The sequence below is a fragment of the Diplotaxodon limnothrissa genome, linkage group LG2 (assembly GCF_057381915.1).
Source record: "Diplotaxodon limnothrissa isolate DT_005_m linkage group LG2, D_limnothrissa_male_GT1.1, whole genome shotgun sequence".
NCBI classification, from domain to species: domain Eukaryota; kingdom Metazoa; phylum Chordata; class Actinopteri; order Cichliformes; family Cichlidae; genus Diplotaxodon; species Diplotaxodon limnothrissa.
In genome coordinates this window covers 3097711-3115599 of record NC_140597.1, presented here as the reverse complement: position 1 = coordinate 3115599, position 17889 = coordinate 3097711, and the positions used below count along the sequence as shown (strand labels likewise).

Here is a 17889-nt window from a genome sequence, read left to right as displayed (position 1 = left end):
CTGGGACTAATGCACAGCTTTCATTGATATCAGCCATCAGCTGTTAAAAGTGAACAGAGTCAGGAATGTATGTCTCATGTTGTTGTACGTTCTACAAAAAGAAAACAGCATGTTGTTCAATTTGTCTTTTGTAAAATTGATGCATAAAATTCAATAAAAATGTCTGAGGGAAAGGAAGTGAACCGAGTCTGGGCTAGATCCGTTTTCTTCTCCAATCCAGGGTCATAATGGAGCTAGAGTCTGTCATAGGAACGGGGAAGGGCAGGGAGACCCTGCACAGGTCGCACAGTTTACAATCACTATTTAATCTAACCTTACTAACTGCATGTCTCTGGATTATGGGAGGAAGCCAGAGTACCCAGAAGGAACACATGAAGATGTGGGCGACCGTGGCTCAAGAGTTGGCAGTTCGTCCTGTGATCGGAAGGTTGCCGGTTCGAGCCCCGGCTCGGACAGTCTCGGTCGTTGTGTCCTTGGGCAAGACACTTCACCTACTGCCTACTGGTGATGGCCAGAGGGGCCGGTGGCGCAATATGGCAGCCTTGCTTCTGTCAGTGCGCCCCAGGGCAGCTGTGGCTACAACTGTAGCTGCCTCCACCAGTGTGTGAGAGTGAATGAATCGTAAAGCGCTTTGAGGGTCTCAAAAAGCGCTATACAAATGCAATCTATTATTATTAAGACACGAGAAGAACAAACTCCGATCAGATGGTGGATTTGCACCCAGCACAGATCTTCTTCCGACGTTGGCCAACTTTTGATCTGCTGTCTATGAAGATGGATCCCACGCGATCCAGGCTGTGGGGAGGCCAATCCATGACTGATAGTGAGCTTTTCTATCCCAGTATGCTTCTACTGCACCGGCAGTGTGTTTGGGATCATGAAGCCAACGCAAACGCTTCCCAGATGGCGTTGCATGGTGGATCCAAATCTGACAGTATGTTGTACTTTAAATAGTTTTGACAACATCAGAATCAGAATACTTTATTAATCCCGAAGGAAATTCTGCAGCACCACTGAAAGAAATGCAGACAGAAACCATGACAGAGCCTCCAGCATGTTTTACAGATGACTTCAGACACTCAGTCTTCTACCTTTCTCCTTATTTTGGGTCTGGATTCATCGCTCCATAAGCCTGTTGCTACTGGCTCTCCCAGGTCAGATCTTTGATGAACGTTTCTGTTAAAACATGCCTTTCACATACTGTTTTCAGGTTGCCACAGTCAGGACACTCTGCAGACTACGACAAGAACTCCAAGTTTTCTACCAATAGCACTTCAGGGATTACCTTGTTAAAGCCTCTTTAAAGTAAAGAAACACTGCTGTGTGTCTATCGAAATGTGTCATCTTCATAGATTCAACTAAAGAAACAAATTATGATGATGGATGAGAACCTCCTCCCCTCAGTCAGAACTGTGATAGATGGATGACCCAGAACATATTGCCAAGACAACAAAGAAGTGGCTAAAGTAAACATCACCTTCAAAGCCTTTACGTACAACATATTTCTCTGTCACGTACTGCTGACATAGCACAGAGTGAGGCTTCAGTCAGCTTTACTACATATACAGCTGTAGCCAGCTGTAGCAAAACCAAACAAACACAAGGACCCAATTTAGTCCAAATGCACCTTCCTGGATGTAAAAGGGAAACTTTTTAAAAGGGAGTTGATGACATATTGAGTGTCCTCGGAGAAGCAGAGATGACAGCGCTGACTCCAGAAAATTCTTCTATGGACTCCATTAAACTTCTCTCTCCAAATACAAAGAACCTTTAAAAAGCAATTTATTTTAATGGGAGTTCTGGTTGAGGAATCAATGTCCTTCTATAAACACACTCAGGTTGCTGCCGCAGGAGAACGCAACAGAATTTAGAGAAACATGAAGCTTTTCTCCGTCGGTCACTGCAGAGAGGCAGCCAGGTATCAGCTGCAGCTGCTCTATCAGAGTCCTCACTCCTGTACTGTCACCTATGTAATGGAAGGCTCCCCTATTTGATTTACAATAGAATGCTGCCATCTACTGGTTATCTTCTATACGAGCACCAAATAAATCTGCTCACACATGTTAAATGTAAGCAAACAACTTTTTTTATTATTTAACAATAAGAGAGCCCCGTGCCTAATCTTAACTACGAGCTGTATCGTTAGCTATAACTCACCACTTTGCGGACCCTGGCCTTGTAGTCGATGTGAAGCTCTTTGTGTTTCTGCAGCGTGGCTTCCAAAGACCTCTTCAGGTCAAGTGCTCGTCTCAACAGCTGCTCCTCAGCACCTGATTTGGTGAACACCTGCACACACAGGGAAACCAGAAGTATAGCTAAGATGGCATCCATCCATCCATCCATCCATCCATCCATCCACTCATCCATCCATCCATCCTCAGACAGCTGCTCAGGCTGCCCTCAGTAATGTGACCAATAGAAATCATGCTGTGAGCCAGCAGGAGCGGGTTTGAAATAATCTAAATAATCGTGGATTCCAAAACCATGGTTAAGCATTGATGTAGGAACATTGATGTATGATAGCAGAGCCACTGCAGGTATTTACACCAGTATTTGTTCTCTCTAAAACAGTAACACAGTTAACGCACAGAGACAGAGGCAGACTGTCTCCAAACTCTCAGAACGCTGACTACGTTCTCTCTGTCCGCAATCTTATATATGCTGCTTATATATTCTTACATACACGCAGAAGATACAAATATACGCACATCAAAAGAAGCAATGTTCTCAAAGTACTAAATGTCTAAAATAATATCTCACCCTCTGTTTACATGGAAACAAGTGCTCAGAAGCTTATTTTCATGTTTAATGCAGCGCTAGCAGAGAGGCACTCGAGAGTCTTAAAAGAATGTAACACCATAACAAACACACAAGGGGTGTGTGTGTGTGTGTGTGTGTGTGTGTGTGTGTGTTCTCTTACCTGAACCCAGCCCTGCACAGCTGGCAGATGTTTGGTTGTTATGAGTTTATGGAGGTCTATCACAGTGGAAACCACCGGCTCGTTATCCTCCGTCTCCTTCACATGAAGACCTGGAAGAAAAACTGCACTCACTCGTCTGACTGTGCGAACACATTAACAGGAAGGACTATCAGAGGCCTGTTTTGAGAAGGATTCTCATTAAACAGCATGATCCATTTACCTGGACACCGCTGCTCTACTCAGAAGAGCCCCGTGATATTATTTAGACATTTGTATATGAAATGCCACAAGTGCAACATCCTTCATGAGTTCTATTAGAGTCAAACTTATCTGTGGTGCAGTCACATGTTTACAGGCTTTAATAAAACAAGTGTGGAAAGTGAAACAGGCACTGTGTTATGTCTGAATGTTAACGACTGAACTGTAATCACACGTAACACATCGAGCGCTTTACACAGACAGGAAATCTCTGCTGCTCCCAAACCCTCGTCTTCATTTCACTGAACAGACCAAAGGCCTCAGTCTTCAATGAATTTTTATTACCTGCATTTACTTTTGCCCTGTTGAGATAAAAGCGTGAGCACTTTCAGCACTGCGTTCAGCTCTGAGTGAAGATAAAAAGTCAAATGTTCATCATCCAAAGCCAGACATGCTACCCACACATGCACATCCTGCTGACACACAGACATGATGTGGCATAGACTGTGACTGCTGCTCTTTGCCCGATAAAACGTCGAACACATTTCTGGATGTAGCAACTAACCCTTTTCATCACTTTGAGTGCAGTCTGACACACAGCCCTACAAATAAGTGGTTAGACTGGATAGTGTGTGAATGCTACACTCTAAATTGCCAGTTCATAAGGTACGCTGTATAAATGTATTAGCTTAATAATGTCCAGAGGCTGTTTCAGGAGTAACGTTTGTGGTGTGTTCGAAGGTTTTGCTGTGATTTATTGTTTTCTTCACTGGAGTTTCAACATCAAGCTTCCACATGTGTGTGTTCTACGCACCAGGACTGAGGTTCAGATCCAGACTGTAGGAGTGAGATATGAGGCCTGAGTTCCTGATAAAGTCTTCATCACCAGCCTCTTCTTCATTGTCTGTATTACTTTCCTCCTGCTCGCTCTCTTCTTCTTGCTCCACCTCCATGACTTCCCTCCTTTCAGCTTCCTTACTTTTGTCCATTTCCTGCTTCTCCCCATCCTTGCCTTCTGTACCTTCAGACCTTTTCTTTGTTTTTTCCCTCTCTCTTTTCTCCTTCCAGTTCTTTCTGTTTTCCTCTGTCATTCCCATGTTTCCTGTATTCTCATCTCTTTCTTGCACCTTTCCCACTCTGTCATCAGCCCTCAGGTCTTTGCTGCAGCAGGGCTGCTCATCATCTGAAGGACACTTAGTGGCTGGCTGGGAGTTGGAGGGGCTGCTGTTGGCTGTTTGGATGTCTATGGGGCTGAAATCTGGGAAAAGCAGCCTCATGCACGATTCCATCTCTGTCAGCGTTGCTTCTATTTCTTGCTGTAACTCTAACAAATGAATAAGAAACAATATAAAAGTCTTAATGCCCAAACATTAATAACACTATGTGTAAAGATCCAGTTACAAACAAAACCACTGAGACTTTGGGTGTTTAACAGTTTCTGATAATGGAAATAAAAACCTTGGTATTAAAACTAGAAGCAGGGATAACACGATGTCGTTTTACCCTCCATTTCTTTAGCTGCTGCTTCTACTTTCTCCTTGTAGATCCTCTCCATTCTCCTCCGTCTTTCCTCCTCCCTCGTCCTCTCTGCTACTGTTCTCGCCTCAATGTCCTGGAAGTCCACCTGAAAGCATGTACACATTGTTGATCACAAAAACTAGAGAGTATCTTCTCAAATAGTAAATCTACCCATGCACACAAAGATGAACAACTGCCTTTATGGTGGTTCCTCACTCACAAGGTCCAAACAATGTCACTGTTGCAGCTGGTAAACATATGGCTCTTTAACATGTCTTTACAGATCACCAGCATCATGCAGTTTCCAGAATCTGTAGTGCACTTCTATTTTTCATAAAGTCCAACTGCTAGAGGATTTTTAAGGCTGATACTGAGAGTTCTGAAATCTAAATCTGATAAGCAGAACACAGAACGCTTCCTAATAACACTCCTTTACCTCGTTGTTTGTATCATACTGCCTGTGGATCTTCTCACAGGTAATTCAGATGTTATTTCAGTGTGTTTCATGAGTGTGTTTTCCTCATGTACAGGGTCTTGCGGCGGATTCAAACCGAGGCCTCTGCATTAGCCTCATACCACATGGGTTGTTTCCAGTTAATAAAAGTCACTCTGTATCTCTGCATCGCTCACCTTTTTAACTTGTTTGAGGAAGTTGTAGCCCAGTGCCAGCTTCTTATAAGCAGAGCCATAAGACGTTTGCCATGACTGCACAGTCTGGACTGCCAGAGCTCTCAGCTTCCTGGCTACTTCTTTAGGAGGAGGGAGGGGCTGCTCTGAATCAGTCTCTACCGTCAGCTCCAAGAACTCCTGTGGGAAGAAGAGAGGCGGAGGAATAGATGAGGGGGACACAGAAAGAAAGACATCCTAATATTAAAGCTGAGTGTTTGTATCGTTCCTCTTTGAATGGGATTCACTGTACGTGGATTTATCCTACACAGATCACTTAGTGCGCAAACGTGAACCGATATCAGCCGAAAAGCTAAAAAGACTTTCAGTTTGCCTTCGCGCCGTTACTTTTTTATTTTGTTTTTAGTGTTAAATAACTGTAAGACTGGGACCCGCTCACAACAAACATTCGACTCAACAGTTAGCAGTGCTAGCATGCTAATGGCGCTAGACAACCAGGATGTTTAAACACAAAAAATATCCTGGAGGCTCTGTCACAGGGTAGCATTTCTGCGAGTAGAGTTGAGGATATTGTCAAAACTGATATGATGGCTTTTGTAGCAGTGTGGTGACTGCTATAAAAAGCCATCATTGGCCTTATTCTGCCAGTAGAAAGCAGGTCCTGTAATGTTTGGTGTGCACTGGATGATCTCAGATGATTACTAGTTACTAGCAGCTGATTTACCTGGAAGTTGTCCACTAGCAGCATCCTGAAGTGGTGTGACCTGGAGAAGAGCTCACCGGCGATCTGGAAGGCAGACAGCCGGATCTCAGCATGTTCTTGGTTGAGCTGGGACATCACTGAGTGGTACACATGGTCTATGCAGTCATTAGACACTCTGTGAGGAGTGGAGAACAGGTGGAGAGTAACTAAATTTTATGTTATGAATCACGAAAGAATTTGACATTTGTTGTACTCATAATGCTGACAAAGAATTACACGACTGTATTTAACACGTAACCATAATTTACCATAAATACTGTCAGTTTTCATAAAACCTTTCTTGTATAGACAAATACAAGTTCATACACACTTACATAAACTGCTTTGGATGATAAGGTCTTATTGTATTGAATGATCAGCTGTTTTCTTTCGTTCTTTGTGTAACCTTTATTTGACTGTCCAGTAACTTTTTATCTGTTTGTGGGAAACTGTGATTCTCATCCTGATCCTCTGTGGCAGGCACGTGCAGGGGTTGGGGCTAGCTCCTCCCCCTTTCCTGATGGTGCCCCAGGTGGCCTTTTCTTTAGACATTTTTTTTAACGGTGTGTGCGCATGTGGCGTTCCCTGTGCCTCTCAACAACATTTAATTATTAATCACAATTTCGCTAAATAAAATGATCTGGCTTGCATCGGTCACGTGACTACCATTGACCAATGCTCGCCCTTGATGGCAGAGCGCGCTGGTTGCGAGACGAAGACTGATGCAACAGAAACCAGTAAGCAGGGTGTACAGCATACACTGTAGGTAGAGCGTACAGCCCGATCCGGCAGGGAGGTGTGGGAAGCCAGATCAGGTGCCCCCCCTCCTGGCTCTCCTCTCGTCTCTTTTGTCTTACTTGTCTCTATCAACCTTTGAAAAAGTGAGGCTCCAAAATTTTAAAGCTTTAAAATTTTTTAAATTTTACTTCTCAGTTACAGTGAATTGATGTCCATCCATCCATCCATCCATTCGCTTCCGCTTATCCTTTTCAGGGTCGTGGGAGCCTATCCCAGCTGTCTTAGGGCAAGAGGCGGGGTGCACAGGTCACCGGTCTGTCGCAGCCGGGCTAACGCACATACAAAGACAACCATTCGTTTTAAACTCACTCGTGTATTCACACTATGGGCAAGTTAGTGTTTCCAATTAACCTATCCCCATTAACTGCATAACTGTGGGAGGAAGCCGGAGCACCCGGGGAGAACCCACACGAACATGCAAACATCAGACCCCAGCCTGATGGCGGCACTGAACTCGGGACCTGAGGCAACAGTGCTAACCGCTGTGCCACCGTGCTGCGGTGGATAAATGGTAGAAAACTAAACAGAAGAAAGTAGAAGAGAAATAACAATGTTAACATAAACTAGTGACACACTAGTTCAACCCTAGCAGAGCCTCCTTGGATGAGGGTGTCTGGTGATAATGGCCGAAAAACCCGATGAATCCAAGGTCCACTACTGACGATGTGTCCCAAGATTTAAATATTATAGTCTAGATCAGATCTCCAATTCCTAAACCAAACCAAGGAAGGTAAAAAATGGCAGATTAACTTGTGATAAAAGACGAAACACGCCGTGAAGTTGAGGCACACAACGATGCGTTCCGCTGTCCTCATAACAGCCACCAAGACTTTCTCCATTTGAAGCAGTGGATTATCAGGCACTGTAACATCTAGTCCTTCTATTGAATTATAACACACAGGAGTATTAAGTTATTATTACACGTTGGTAAATTGTCTTGTGGTAACTGATGAGACAAATGAGCGTGCTGTGTGTGCAACAGCACGACAAATATTACCTGTCCTTTTATTAACTGCACAACTGTGCTGGTCATTAGCTGCTAGCTAACTGAGTAAGAGTGTCATGGGTCTGTAGGTCTGTCCACGCTTTAGGGAACATATTTAGTTTTAAAGCAAGTTCCCTGCCTTTCTTGGGGGTTTATATTTCACTAAAAACTGATATGCATATCCACATAATTATGGATTAAAACACACTGTCTTTCTAAGAAAATACATTAAGAAACAGATTATATTAGATTTACATTGAAAATAAGACAAAATGCTGAATTTACAGCAGCAAAATGATTTTATCTCTACAGTTTAAACATTTAAAAGCTTTCTGCACAGAGCGGATAGTCAAGCAAATTGAATCATCATAAATACATTATTTAATATTTATTACTTTATTATTATAGCACCTGGAATAATTAATAAGAGAAGGATTCTGGAAAGTGGCCATAGTATGTACAGTGTAAAATGTCACTGTATGTGCATGTGTGTGTGTATTTTATGTGTATAGATTTTTTGGCTGAATTCTTATTTTATTGTAATCTCATTAGACTTGTTCTATCAGCTACCATCTCCTGTGGACTTTTTAATCTCTCACGTCTCAGATCATCACAGCCCTGCTCTCCAGCACTATCAGCAGCAACAGTAACCCCTCAACATCAACGCTGCACCCATCAGGTAACACATGGGCTATGTTTGCATTGCATTGTCCCCACTTGATGACAGTGATATAGTATGAAGTGATATTAAATTAGCTTGCTGATGAATGTGGGTTGTTGTTATTCTATGTGCCCCTTTTGACATTCTCTAGACAATCTGCGCGCTTGATAACAGATCTTGATAGATTCAGGGTTTCCTTACTGTGATGTCAGATACTTGCAATCCTGACCCCTTTCCAAAGGATTGCACATTTTGGAGTCTTTCATTTGTTTCATAATTCCACTTTACACCTGCAACTAAATAATCCCTGTGGAAATGCTGATGCCATACTTGCAGAGCTTTTTGACCTCCTTCATTTTGTCTTGGTTGAGCTGTGGCTGTCCTGATGTGGTTAGTTCCTCCACCAACACCGATAGACGCTCCCTCTGAGACAGCTCCATCACTGTTCATCTGCACACAAAAACAGACCTTTAACTATACAGAGTGACTCGAGTTACACAAAGGTAAACCTTTACTCTGAATTAAAATCTTTCATATTAAAACTGGACAGCTGGCAATGCTGAAGTTGAAAAACTTGTTATTAGCATTTTAGGTACACCACTGCCATTTTTAAGCAAATCATCTGTTATTTTTCACAGCCCAGTATGACCCACGTTAGTAACTGTGACCTTTATAACAGTCGCTGACACAAGCTGTTTGCTACTGGCAGTCAGTATTAATCAGATATTTGTGCAGCGTTTTTTATTTTATAGAATTTAACCAGATACAGAAAAATATACACAATTCAAATCAAAGAAACAAAGAAGTCTCCAGATTTCAGGTGGAGTCATTTAAGGCTAGCATCCACCTAGCTGGCACAATCCTAACAAAACACGAACAACAGCATCTGCCGGTTAGCTTCTTACCAGCTTGTTCAAACACACTGAACCTCAGGGAGGCTTCTGCCGGTTAACGAGTCCCCTCGGTGAGCCGCTTCATTCATGACAAAGATCAACAACTGAAACGCGGCTGTATTTCTCTGTTTACATACGGCAGCGTTTAGTTATGTCATGCACTTCCTGAAAGCGAACGTACTACCGGTTTGACTTTTCAGAATAAGAGCTTCAAACTGTGCCTGTCGATTGTGCTTTATTATCATTTTACTGACTGTAGCTCATGGCTGTCGCTCAGGGGTGAGTGGGCAACAACAAACAGCTGCTTTTCATAAACATAGTTCTTAAACATCGGCTGCAGTCTGGGTTTGAGAGAGGCGAGGATTTCCAGTGTTAAAAAAAACGTTTTAAAAGTGACCCCTTCAAAATAAATGTTTTCCTTTTCATACACATATGTAGTATGTATGGGGGCGTGTCCAAATCATGGACCTAAGTCAGATTTTATATGGGCCTCCGCTTCTACATTAAGATGTATTATTTACGGTCAGCGACCACAAACAGAATTACTAAAATGTCATTTCTCTTTCCACCTCATGGTGGCAGCACAATCTGATCTATGCGACAACACTGAGTGATCAAAGTGCCATTCACAGAATTACACAGGGAAGAGATCTATTTGCATTCTTTACCAGATTAATCTTGAAAATCTATCTTGTACCCATGCACGGTTGCAAATACATCTACAGTGTCTGCACACTTACTGAAATACAGCAGAGAGAATAATCTAAAAGAAAGTTTAGTGAACATTTTTGTCTGGAAACACTCATTTTTTATTGTGGAGCTATACGTTATTTTCTCGAACATACATCAACAGAACACCATCTTTTTCAAATAAATAAGCACATGAATATGTTGAAGTTATCAGTCCAGAGTGAAAATATTACTACAAAACAAATCTATCCAAATTCTACTGCAACTTGCAGCACATTCTTGTTAGTTGCAATAACTTGTATTACCAGACGCTTAAATTTCCTGTAACCTATAGAGTAGAACATTAGTCTTAGAAAATAACATTTCAAATACAATCCTGTTTTCTTATTTTAAAACAGATGAAAAACGTGTTTCCATTGGGTGTGAAGTCAGGTTGCCTAAGTTACATAAACAGTAATTGTGGTGGGGGTGTGGTCTGTGGCTCTGCTGCAGGGAAGGGGTGGTGCAGTGGGTTCAGGTCGGGACCTAGAGGAGCTGGAAGTGGACTGCTACACCTGGCACAGCAGACGATGTCCTTCTGTCTGTATGCCACCAACAACACTCGTTCATGTTACAGTATCATTCACACTGTCCACCACACAGAGCGGCATGACTTTAAAATTAAGTGTCAAACAGTTTTTACATCCCCATGTGGTCACAAAGTCTGGTTTTCATGAGGCATACAGAGGGGGATCTGGGGATAAGCACAGCAACTTAAGGGTTAACCTTGAACATGCAATCATACAGTGTTGTTTAATACTGTATGTACAGCACTCTATTCCACATTCAGATACTTCAGCCGTGGTTGCTGCGTTGCTTGACGGTCTTCATAAAATCCGTCGCTCTGCTGCCAGTAAACATCCACGTTTGTGATCAGTCAGACGTTGCCGACGCTGCCTTCTGCATGAAACTGACTTAACACCCATAACACGCGCACTTACCCAACCTGATGTCTAATGTTAGAGGAAGTGAAGCCAGTTACATCCTGGCAAAGTGACGTTGCTGCAAAGCACATGACCCAGCTCTTGCTTCCTATCAAACGTGCAGCGGGACTACATGGCCATCACCATGCCACCATCACTGTGAACCAATTCCTTCTGTGACACATTCACTTGTGACGGCAACCAGAAGAGACTCCATACAGCAACAGGGATCACTGCTCTTTGGGATTAGCGGTGTGTGTGCAGTCAGTATGTGCACATCCTCTATAGCATCTGGAGCACATACCTGGACTACACCACCCTACCCACACACCACCCTACCCACTCACCACCCTACCCACTCACCACCCTACCCACTCACCACAGTGATTGGAAGAAAAGCAACGTTATTGATGGTAAAATCACCCTCGATGTGACCTCTCAGAGAGGCCATACGAACAGCTTCAGAAGTGTGGAGAACATTTTTAGGCAACACGTGAAGTATTTGTTGGTTGTGTTCATGCTGACTAATCGCAGATCTGTCTTCCAGCTCACTCGTTATGTCCTCAAAATTGTGTTCCTTGTCCACTGCTCTGCGATCGACTGACCCCAACAGAGTAAAAGTGCCAGCTCCTCGATGTACGCCATGTTCATATGAAACGTCAAAGTGCTGTCCTCTGATCATTTCATTTTCACTTGCAGTGCATCGATGAGTTCTACAATCTCCTCAAAGTAGGTGTTCTCTTCTGCTAGAATTATTTCTGACTGGATCATGTCCTGGTACTCTTGCTTCAGAGAGTGAAGAGAAGCCTGCAGAGAGCCGTCTGAGCGGTACTGATCCAAACACACTGGAGCCATTGCCAACAAAGCCCGGAGAGCCTGCAAAAAACAGCACCGACTCTCAGGGAAAGTTCTTTTTAACAGTTGTTATACTATTAATGCAAAATAGATGAAACCACCCACCTTCTCTCTGTAGTCATTCTCTGAAGACTCCAGGAGCTGTGGGACCAGAATGCACCAGCCCTTCTCCAACAGCTCCTCCTGCAAAGACACCTTAGAGTACTGACGCCGCCGCTCATCATGAGACGCGTCCAGTACTGGGTCCAGACCTCCCTGGAAGATCAGCTCCTGGAAGAGGAGAGAAGAGATCATGAGAACGATCCCACGAGCTGGGCACTGGAAAGTCCCAACCTACTGATACCAACTTTAATCATTCAGATCATTTAGACCTTGTATTTGAAGAGGAGCACTGCACTGGGCTTGGAATCGAGGAGCAGGAGCGTGCGTCTACTGTACCTTCTCAGTAATCATATCGTATAACATGGTGACGATGCGTGTACGCAGAATTCCACTGTTGTCAGTCCTGAACAGCTCTGACAGGACCTGCAGACCCCCACGTGTCAGGAAGTGACGCTGTGCATAGGGGAAGTGACGCAAGAGGGAAGCCACTGCAAACAGAACCTAGACAGAACGAACACACACACACACACACTCTTCAGCTGTGTGTGTGTGTGTGTGTGTGTCTGTGGCGGTTCTCATTCTTACAAGTCATGGTAGTCTTGAGAGTTTCCTGGATGAGAGGTGAAGCATCTTCACAAACCTAAACAAGTCGAGTTGCCTTCTTTTGTCAAGCTCTCTGTGCAACGTGTTGTCTCCAACTTTCTGAACATAAACTGAAAGCTGTGTGGGTGTGCTTACCTTTTTTTGGACTCTGAGTTGCTGAGCAGTGGCCAGCGTGGTTAACAGTGTCTGGAGAGCGCCATTCTCCACGGCTTCAACTTGAACTGCTGGATTACTGCAGGACACACAAAGTGTGACAACGCTGACAGTCGTGTTTGCTTTCAACTCAAGTGTTTTGCTCAGAAGAGATTTGAGACTTTCAAGACTCATATTCTCATATTCAACTATTTATTTGACTATTATTTGGAACTTTTCGACGCCTGGAAGTTGCTGCTTGGCTTTCAAAATTCAAATTTGGTTTTTTTCCAAAAAGGAACCCAAAACCATGATGTACCACATGTTGTGCAGCCAGTGTTCTGTGACATTATACGATCTCAGCTGATAAGCTGCAGCACTGTTGGAGTGCCATCGCAATCAGGGTTATTGCATTACAACTCAGTCACATAGTAAACAAGAACAAAACATAATGTTGTGCACAATTTGCAGAGAAAAGTCAAAAATGTATTTAAAAACCACCTGTTTTGATTTTAAACAGCTACAGAAGCTCGATGTGATCACAGACACCACTGTACAGCAAGAAGTGACATATCTGCATATCTGGAACATCAGACTAATCAAGCTTAATCAAGTCTAAATATCATACCTGGCTAATGCAGAGCCCAGGACGAAAGCAGAGCTTTCCTGTAATCTGAAGTCAGAGCTGTTCAGACCTTCTAAAAGGAACTGGAGGCCCCCCATGGAGCACAGAGTCTGAGCATTATCCACCTAGCACACATACAAGCATGCATGCAGGGTTAGAGACGGGACAATTCACCACAGTGTGAAACATCATCCTGTGTGTGTGTTACCTGATGCACCAGATATTCGAGCTCCGTCAGGATGCTCAGTCTTTGTTCGCTAGTTGAGTTGCTGCTGTTGAACTGCTCCAGCAGACGCCTCATTATCTACACATGCAAGAAACTTCATTTGACTGAAGCTCAAAACGTTTCACAGTAACAGCTCACTCAAGGTCACGTCACAATCATACGTGAGATCCAGGAACACTGATGTACCTGAACATCCGTCTCCAGCAGCAGGTCCAGCTGAGCCATGTCTTTCTTCAACTCCTCCATTGTGCGAAACTTAGAAGCCACAGAGTCCTAGAAGCGCCCAGCGAGCAGTGGAGACACACAGTAAAGGCTCATATGTGGGCACACTTAAAGCTTCTGCTGCCAGCATGTAATCAGAAGTTCAACAGTGGCATTTGAGCTGCTACCTTCTGCTCTGTGTCCTTGCTTCCAAGCTTCCAGTCCTCTTTTATCTTCTTCATGGCTCGTTTCAGCTCATCGGGATTAAAGGAAGACCGGAGCGCTTCTTCCTCCCTGCAAATGTACACTTTTACTGCAAAGCCATTTTATCTTTTCCTACTACTGCCCCCTACTGGGTGCACTTTGCTGGAAGAAGTATTAAAGGGAGCGAAATAAACTACTGTCTGCAGACTGAAGTTTTAGCCTGGACCCCCACCTGTGCTCCTCTGTCCAGTATTTCAGCTGCTCTTCTCCCAGTCTGACCTCCCTCTCACCTGTCTGCAGATTCAGCCTCACGTGAGAACCTTGTGGCACTGCCTGACCTGTGTGTGCACAGACAGAGTTGCTCAAAATAATTATACGACTGCTGAATATTATGAAACTCGTGAGCTCGCAGATTGATGCGACCCAGAAGCAGCAGAAAATGGATGGATGCAAATACAAACCGATGTTTGAGTCAGCTAATGGCTGTGTATATGTGATATAAGGTCCCGCATAAAGGCCTTTAGTATGTGCAGCAAATCATGTCTGTCAATAACAACAATTACACGCTGCCACACTCTAATGTGAATTTTTGTAATGAAGTACTCTGAAAATGTTTTGAACCACCCTTCCTGTTGCTACATTTAGATTTTCTGCTTTCTGAAAGTCTTTCAGAGCCTCTTTGTGCACTGGCTGCTTTTCACTTCTTTCCACTCTAGACTTTGTACCTTTTGGTTTGTTAAGCCACTTAACACCGAATCATTCAAGCAGAAAAAACACCAGCTAGGTTTAAGGGTGAACCAGACAACACTTTGTTACCAGCTTGTAAGAGACTAAACATCGTTTCGTTGGCCTTATTAACAGGACATCCATGGAGATTGCTACAGCTACTGGGACTCACTCCCTTCTGGAGCCACCAAAGGAACTGCAACATGGGTAAGTGTTGATTGTTGCGTCAATAATGGTTATTTAACAAATATTGGCTATCACAATAACTGTGTTGGCACGATTAAACTTCACAGATACATTTTCTCTATGCAAAATCATCATTTTAGTAACAACCTTTGTGAGGTTACATGAAAGGAGGATCAAATAAATCCCATATGGAGGCTTCATCTATATAAGGTCTATCCTCATCTGAAGCATTAGATCATACACAAAGTTGTGTTTATCTTAGGACTGATTGTCATTATTCAGAACCAGAGAAAAAGCCCTGTGAAGGAAAACACTGAGGGCATGACCTGGTTTAAGTGTCTGCCACTGCTCACTGGGCTGGACAACGTCTAAATCTCCTTCATCATCTTCTGCCACGTCTTCCTCTTCACCGTTTACAGAATCATGTTCTGGGTTTTCCACCACGATTAAATCGCCTCCAGACTGCACAAAGAGAAACATGGGAAGAAATTTAGACACCTCCCTGGTTTAATGACAAACACCTTTCTTTGGGTTTCATTCAAACTCAGATGCCATTTTTGATGGTGCTTGCTGTTTTTTATTTTTACTTCATAGCTCTTACATCAGCATACGAGCACTCCAGCTCTAACACTCCAAGTTCTCTCTAAAGAGGCTAATTAACTTCATGGAAATATACCAGCATTTATACAGCGCCTTTCTTTTCTTTAGTGTTACTAAGCATGCACAGCCCCTTTAGACTATGAGTCACATTCCTCCTGAGAAGCGACAGTGCACAGAACAAAGGCATCATCGCTTTTAGCATGTAAAACAAGGAGACCAGTTCTGATTTGCAGCCCTTCATTTTTATTCTTTGCATGAGTCCCGTTACAAGATACTGTCATTTATGGTGTACTGCCATAAAAACACTGATGTCTTCATTTGTTACCAGCAGAGATGGGCAGTAGCGTTACTGTAATCCGATTACTTTTTTAAAGTAAGGAGTAAAGTAAGGGATTACTATTGCAAAAACGGTAATTAGATTACTTTCCCATAGGAACGCTGCGTTACTAAAACCGTGATTTTTTGCGAGAATGTCTCATGACAGTGACGTAAGCCAGTGCAACGTTAGTGAAACAGTGGATCATATATCGATTGTGGGAGAGAGTATGAGCGTGCAGCGTTTAAAGCGTGGAAGTACTGACCTTACTTTGAGTTTGATTCCATAAAAAGTGACAAAAAACATTAGTGTCCGCTGTGCGTGGGAAGAAAACTTCTTTTTACAGCGAAAAAACCCCTAAACTTCCAACAAGCACTGAGTGCGCTATGACGGGAATGTGACGTTCACAGAGAAACTGCCGTATCCTTCCACTGACCGCGGCACACCTGCACCAGGGTAAACCTCCGCCTGCCCCACTCCTGCTTTACAGGTGAAAATAGAGCAACAGGACCGCTGAGTCTTTGACTTTATTTATTTTCTGCTGTGTTTTACTTGCATCTATTTGAAAGACTGAGTGTAAACACAAAAAATATTTTATTTTATGTGCTGGAATGTGCAGAAAATAGGTTTAAATGTTAAACTAATTTCTTCCAGTCAGAGAATGTTGCATATAATTAAATCTTTGCTTGATGCATAAAGTTAAAAGATTAAAACTGATAAAACAAGTTAAAAAAAGAGACTTTTCCATTTGATTACATTTTGTATGATGGATTATGCAGAAAAAGTAGAATTGGGCTGAAAGATCTATCACTTTATCACCTACTCAGGTTGTAAATAGTGTTTTAAAAAGTAACTAAGTAATTAATTACTTTTGAAAATAAGTAATCAGTAAAGCAACGGATTATTTTGGGGGAAGTAATCAGTAATTAGTTACTGATTACTTTTTTTCAAGTAACTTGACCAACACTGGTTACCAGTGAGAGTTACCTGGGTTAAAAGGTAACAGCTTTTATCACACCGCTAATTCCAGCCAAGTCCCAGCTGCAGCTGAAACACACGTGGATGTTCTCACGAGTCTTCAGTTTGCCCACAGCCAGGCTTTGATCAGCAGCTCTTTCCACCCATCACTGCTGCCAAATCCATCTTATCACAGGTGCAGCGAAACTAAATGACATGCTCGAGAACATCTGAGAGCTTTAAACACTTTATCAGAGCAAAAGGTTTAACCTACCTTGTGGCCAAGAATGCTGGCTATGTGACAGTAATGCAGCACCAAGAGGACGGCCAGGATGAAGGAGGTTCCCCCGACATGAAAGGGTATCAGCTTCATGGTGACTGGAATACACAGCACGGCATGTCAGAATCATAGCTACCTTCAGGTGCTGCATGAGCTTTACGAGGGGGGTTAACCACTACACCACTGGTCCTTATTACTGTTCTCCAGCCCGGGGCAAAACTCCACTCTCTAATCTCGTGTTTTAACCAAAAAATGGGACTAAACTACTTTTTGTTCCGTCTCTGGTGATAATCTGCTTTGAGAAATATGTCGATTTAAAAAGTCAAGATGTTGAATAGAGTCTGGCGTGACTCACCGGGCTGTGAGCGTCTTTACAGATTGGCTACCAAAAAAGTGACACAATGACAGCTCTACACATGTTTGCATATCTAGGCGACACAATGAGCACGTAAGTAACGCCGTAACAGCTGACAGCTAAGAGTTCCCAAATCCCGAGGAACCAGAAAGCTGCGACCAAGGACCGCTCCGTGACGGCGACAGCGTTCAGGTTAGCAAACACTCACCAGTCCGAGCGACAGTAGAGCAGCAGTGAAGCTGAAGCGATGCCTTCACCTGTTCTGACAGTTCCCGCAGACATCCGAAAGCTTCTACTTTTCCGTCGATTCTCATTGGTCCACGTACAGCTTCTCTTCTTTGAGCTGCGGTACAGTACACAAACCTCCCGCTGCTGCCCCCTGCTGGTGTAGCGTGTTATATATTCAAATAAATGGAATACAGCAGCTGGTGTAGGAGGTGGCATATTTTACACATATTTATTATACAGGTTATACAGTACATAAAATCAAAATTCACGTTTTATGTAACTGAAATGTTTAATTATGT

The 17889-nt window shown here is 43.2% G+C and overlaps 2 protein-coding genes across 2 annotated transcripts in view; both read right to left on the bottom strand.

Annotated features, from left to right (window-relative positions):
* The window catches only part of uvssa (UV-stimulated scaffold protein A), a 36793-nt gene extending 27323 nt beyond the window's left edge, over positions 1–9470 (bottom strand). The window contains exons 1-8 of the mRNA XM_085365714.1: positions 9355–9470; positions 8780–8899; positions 5988–6141; positions 5267–5443; positions 4622–4742; positions 3933–4442; positions 2921–3030; positions 2158–2286 (exon numbers count right to left, since the gene is read on the bottom strand). Of these exons, the coding sequence (XP_085221840.1) occupies positions 2158–2286; positions 2921–3030; positions 3933–4442; positions 4622–4742; positions 5267–5443; positions 5988–6141; positions 8780–8889 (1311 nt within the window). The 5' untranslated portion in view covers positions 8890–8899; positions 9355–9470. The remainder of the gene's footprint in view (positions 1–2157; positions 2287–2920; positions 3031–3932; positions 4443–4621; positions 4743–5266; positions 5444–5987; positions 6142–8779; positions 8900–9354) is intronic.
* A 1903-nt stretch (positions 9471–11373) lies between these two features.
* sil1 (SIL1 nucleotide exchange factor) lies at positions 11374–17676 on the bottom strand. The gene is made up of 12 exons (XM_085365702.1): positions 17571–17676; positions 17002–17105; positions 15181–15316; positions 14175–14280; positions 13927–14032; positions 13724–13810; positions 13520–13615; positions 13315–13436; positions 12690–12786; positions 12288–12452; positions 11955–12119; positions 11374–11870 (listed from the first exon to the last, which is right to left on the bottom strand). Exons 1-12 carry the CDS (start codon positions 17674–17676, stop codon positions 11673–11675), a joined length of 1488 nt encoding a protein of 495 aa, XP_085221828.1. The 3' UTR covers positions 11374–11672.
* Between the last annotated feature and the right edge of the window lie 213 nt (positions 17677–17889).

Excerpts from the sequence above, each read along its gene's own strand:
- sil1 (XM_085365702.1), bottom strand. The coding sequence starts at position 17,676 with ATGAGAATCGACGGAAAAGTAGAAGCTTTCGGATGTCTGCGGGAACTG. Across the intron at positions 13,616-13,723 it reads TGCTGGAGACGGATGTTCAG|ATAATGAGGCGTCTGCTGGA; the intron begins GTACATCAGTGT and ends TTGCATGTGTAG. Across the intron at positions 13,437-13,519 it reads TCGAATATCTGGTGCATCAG|GTGGATAATGCTCAGACTCT; the intron begins GTAACACACACA and ends TATGTGTGCTAG.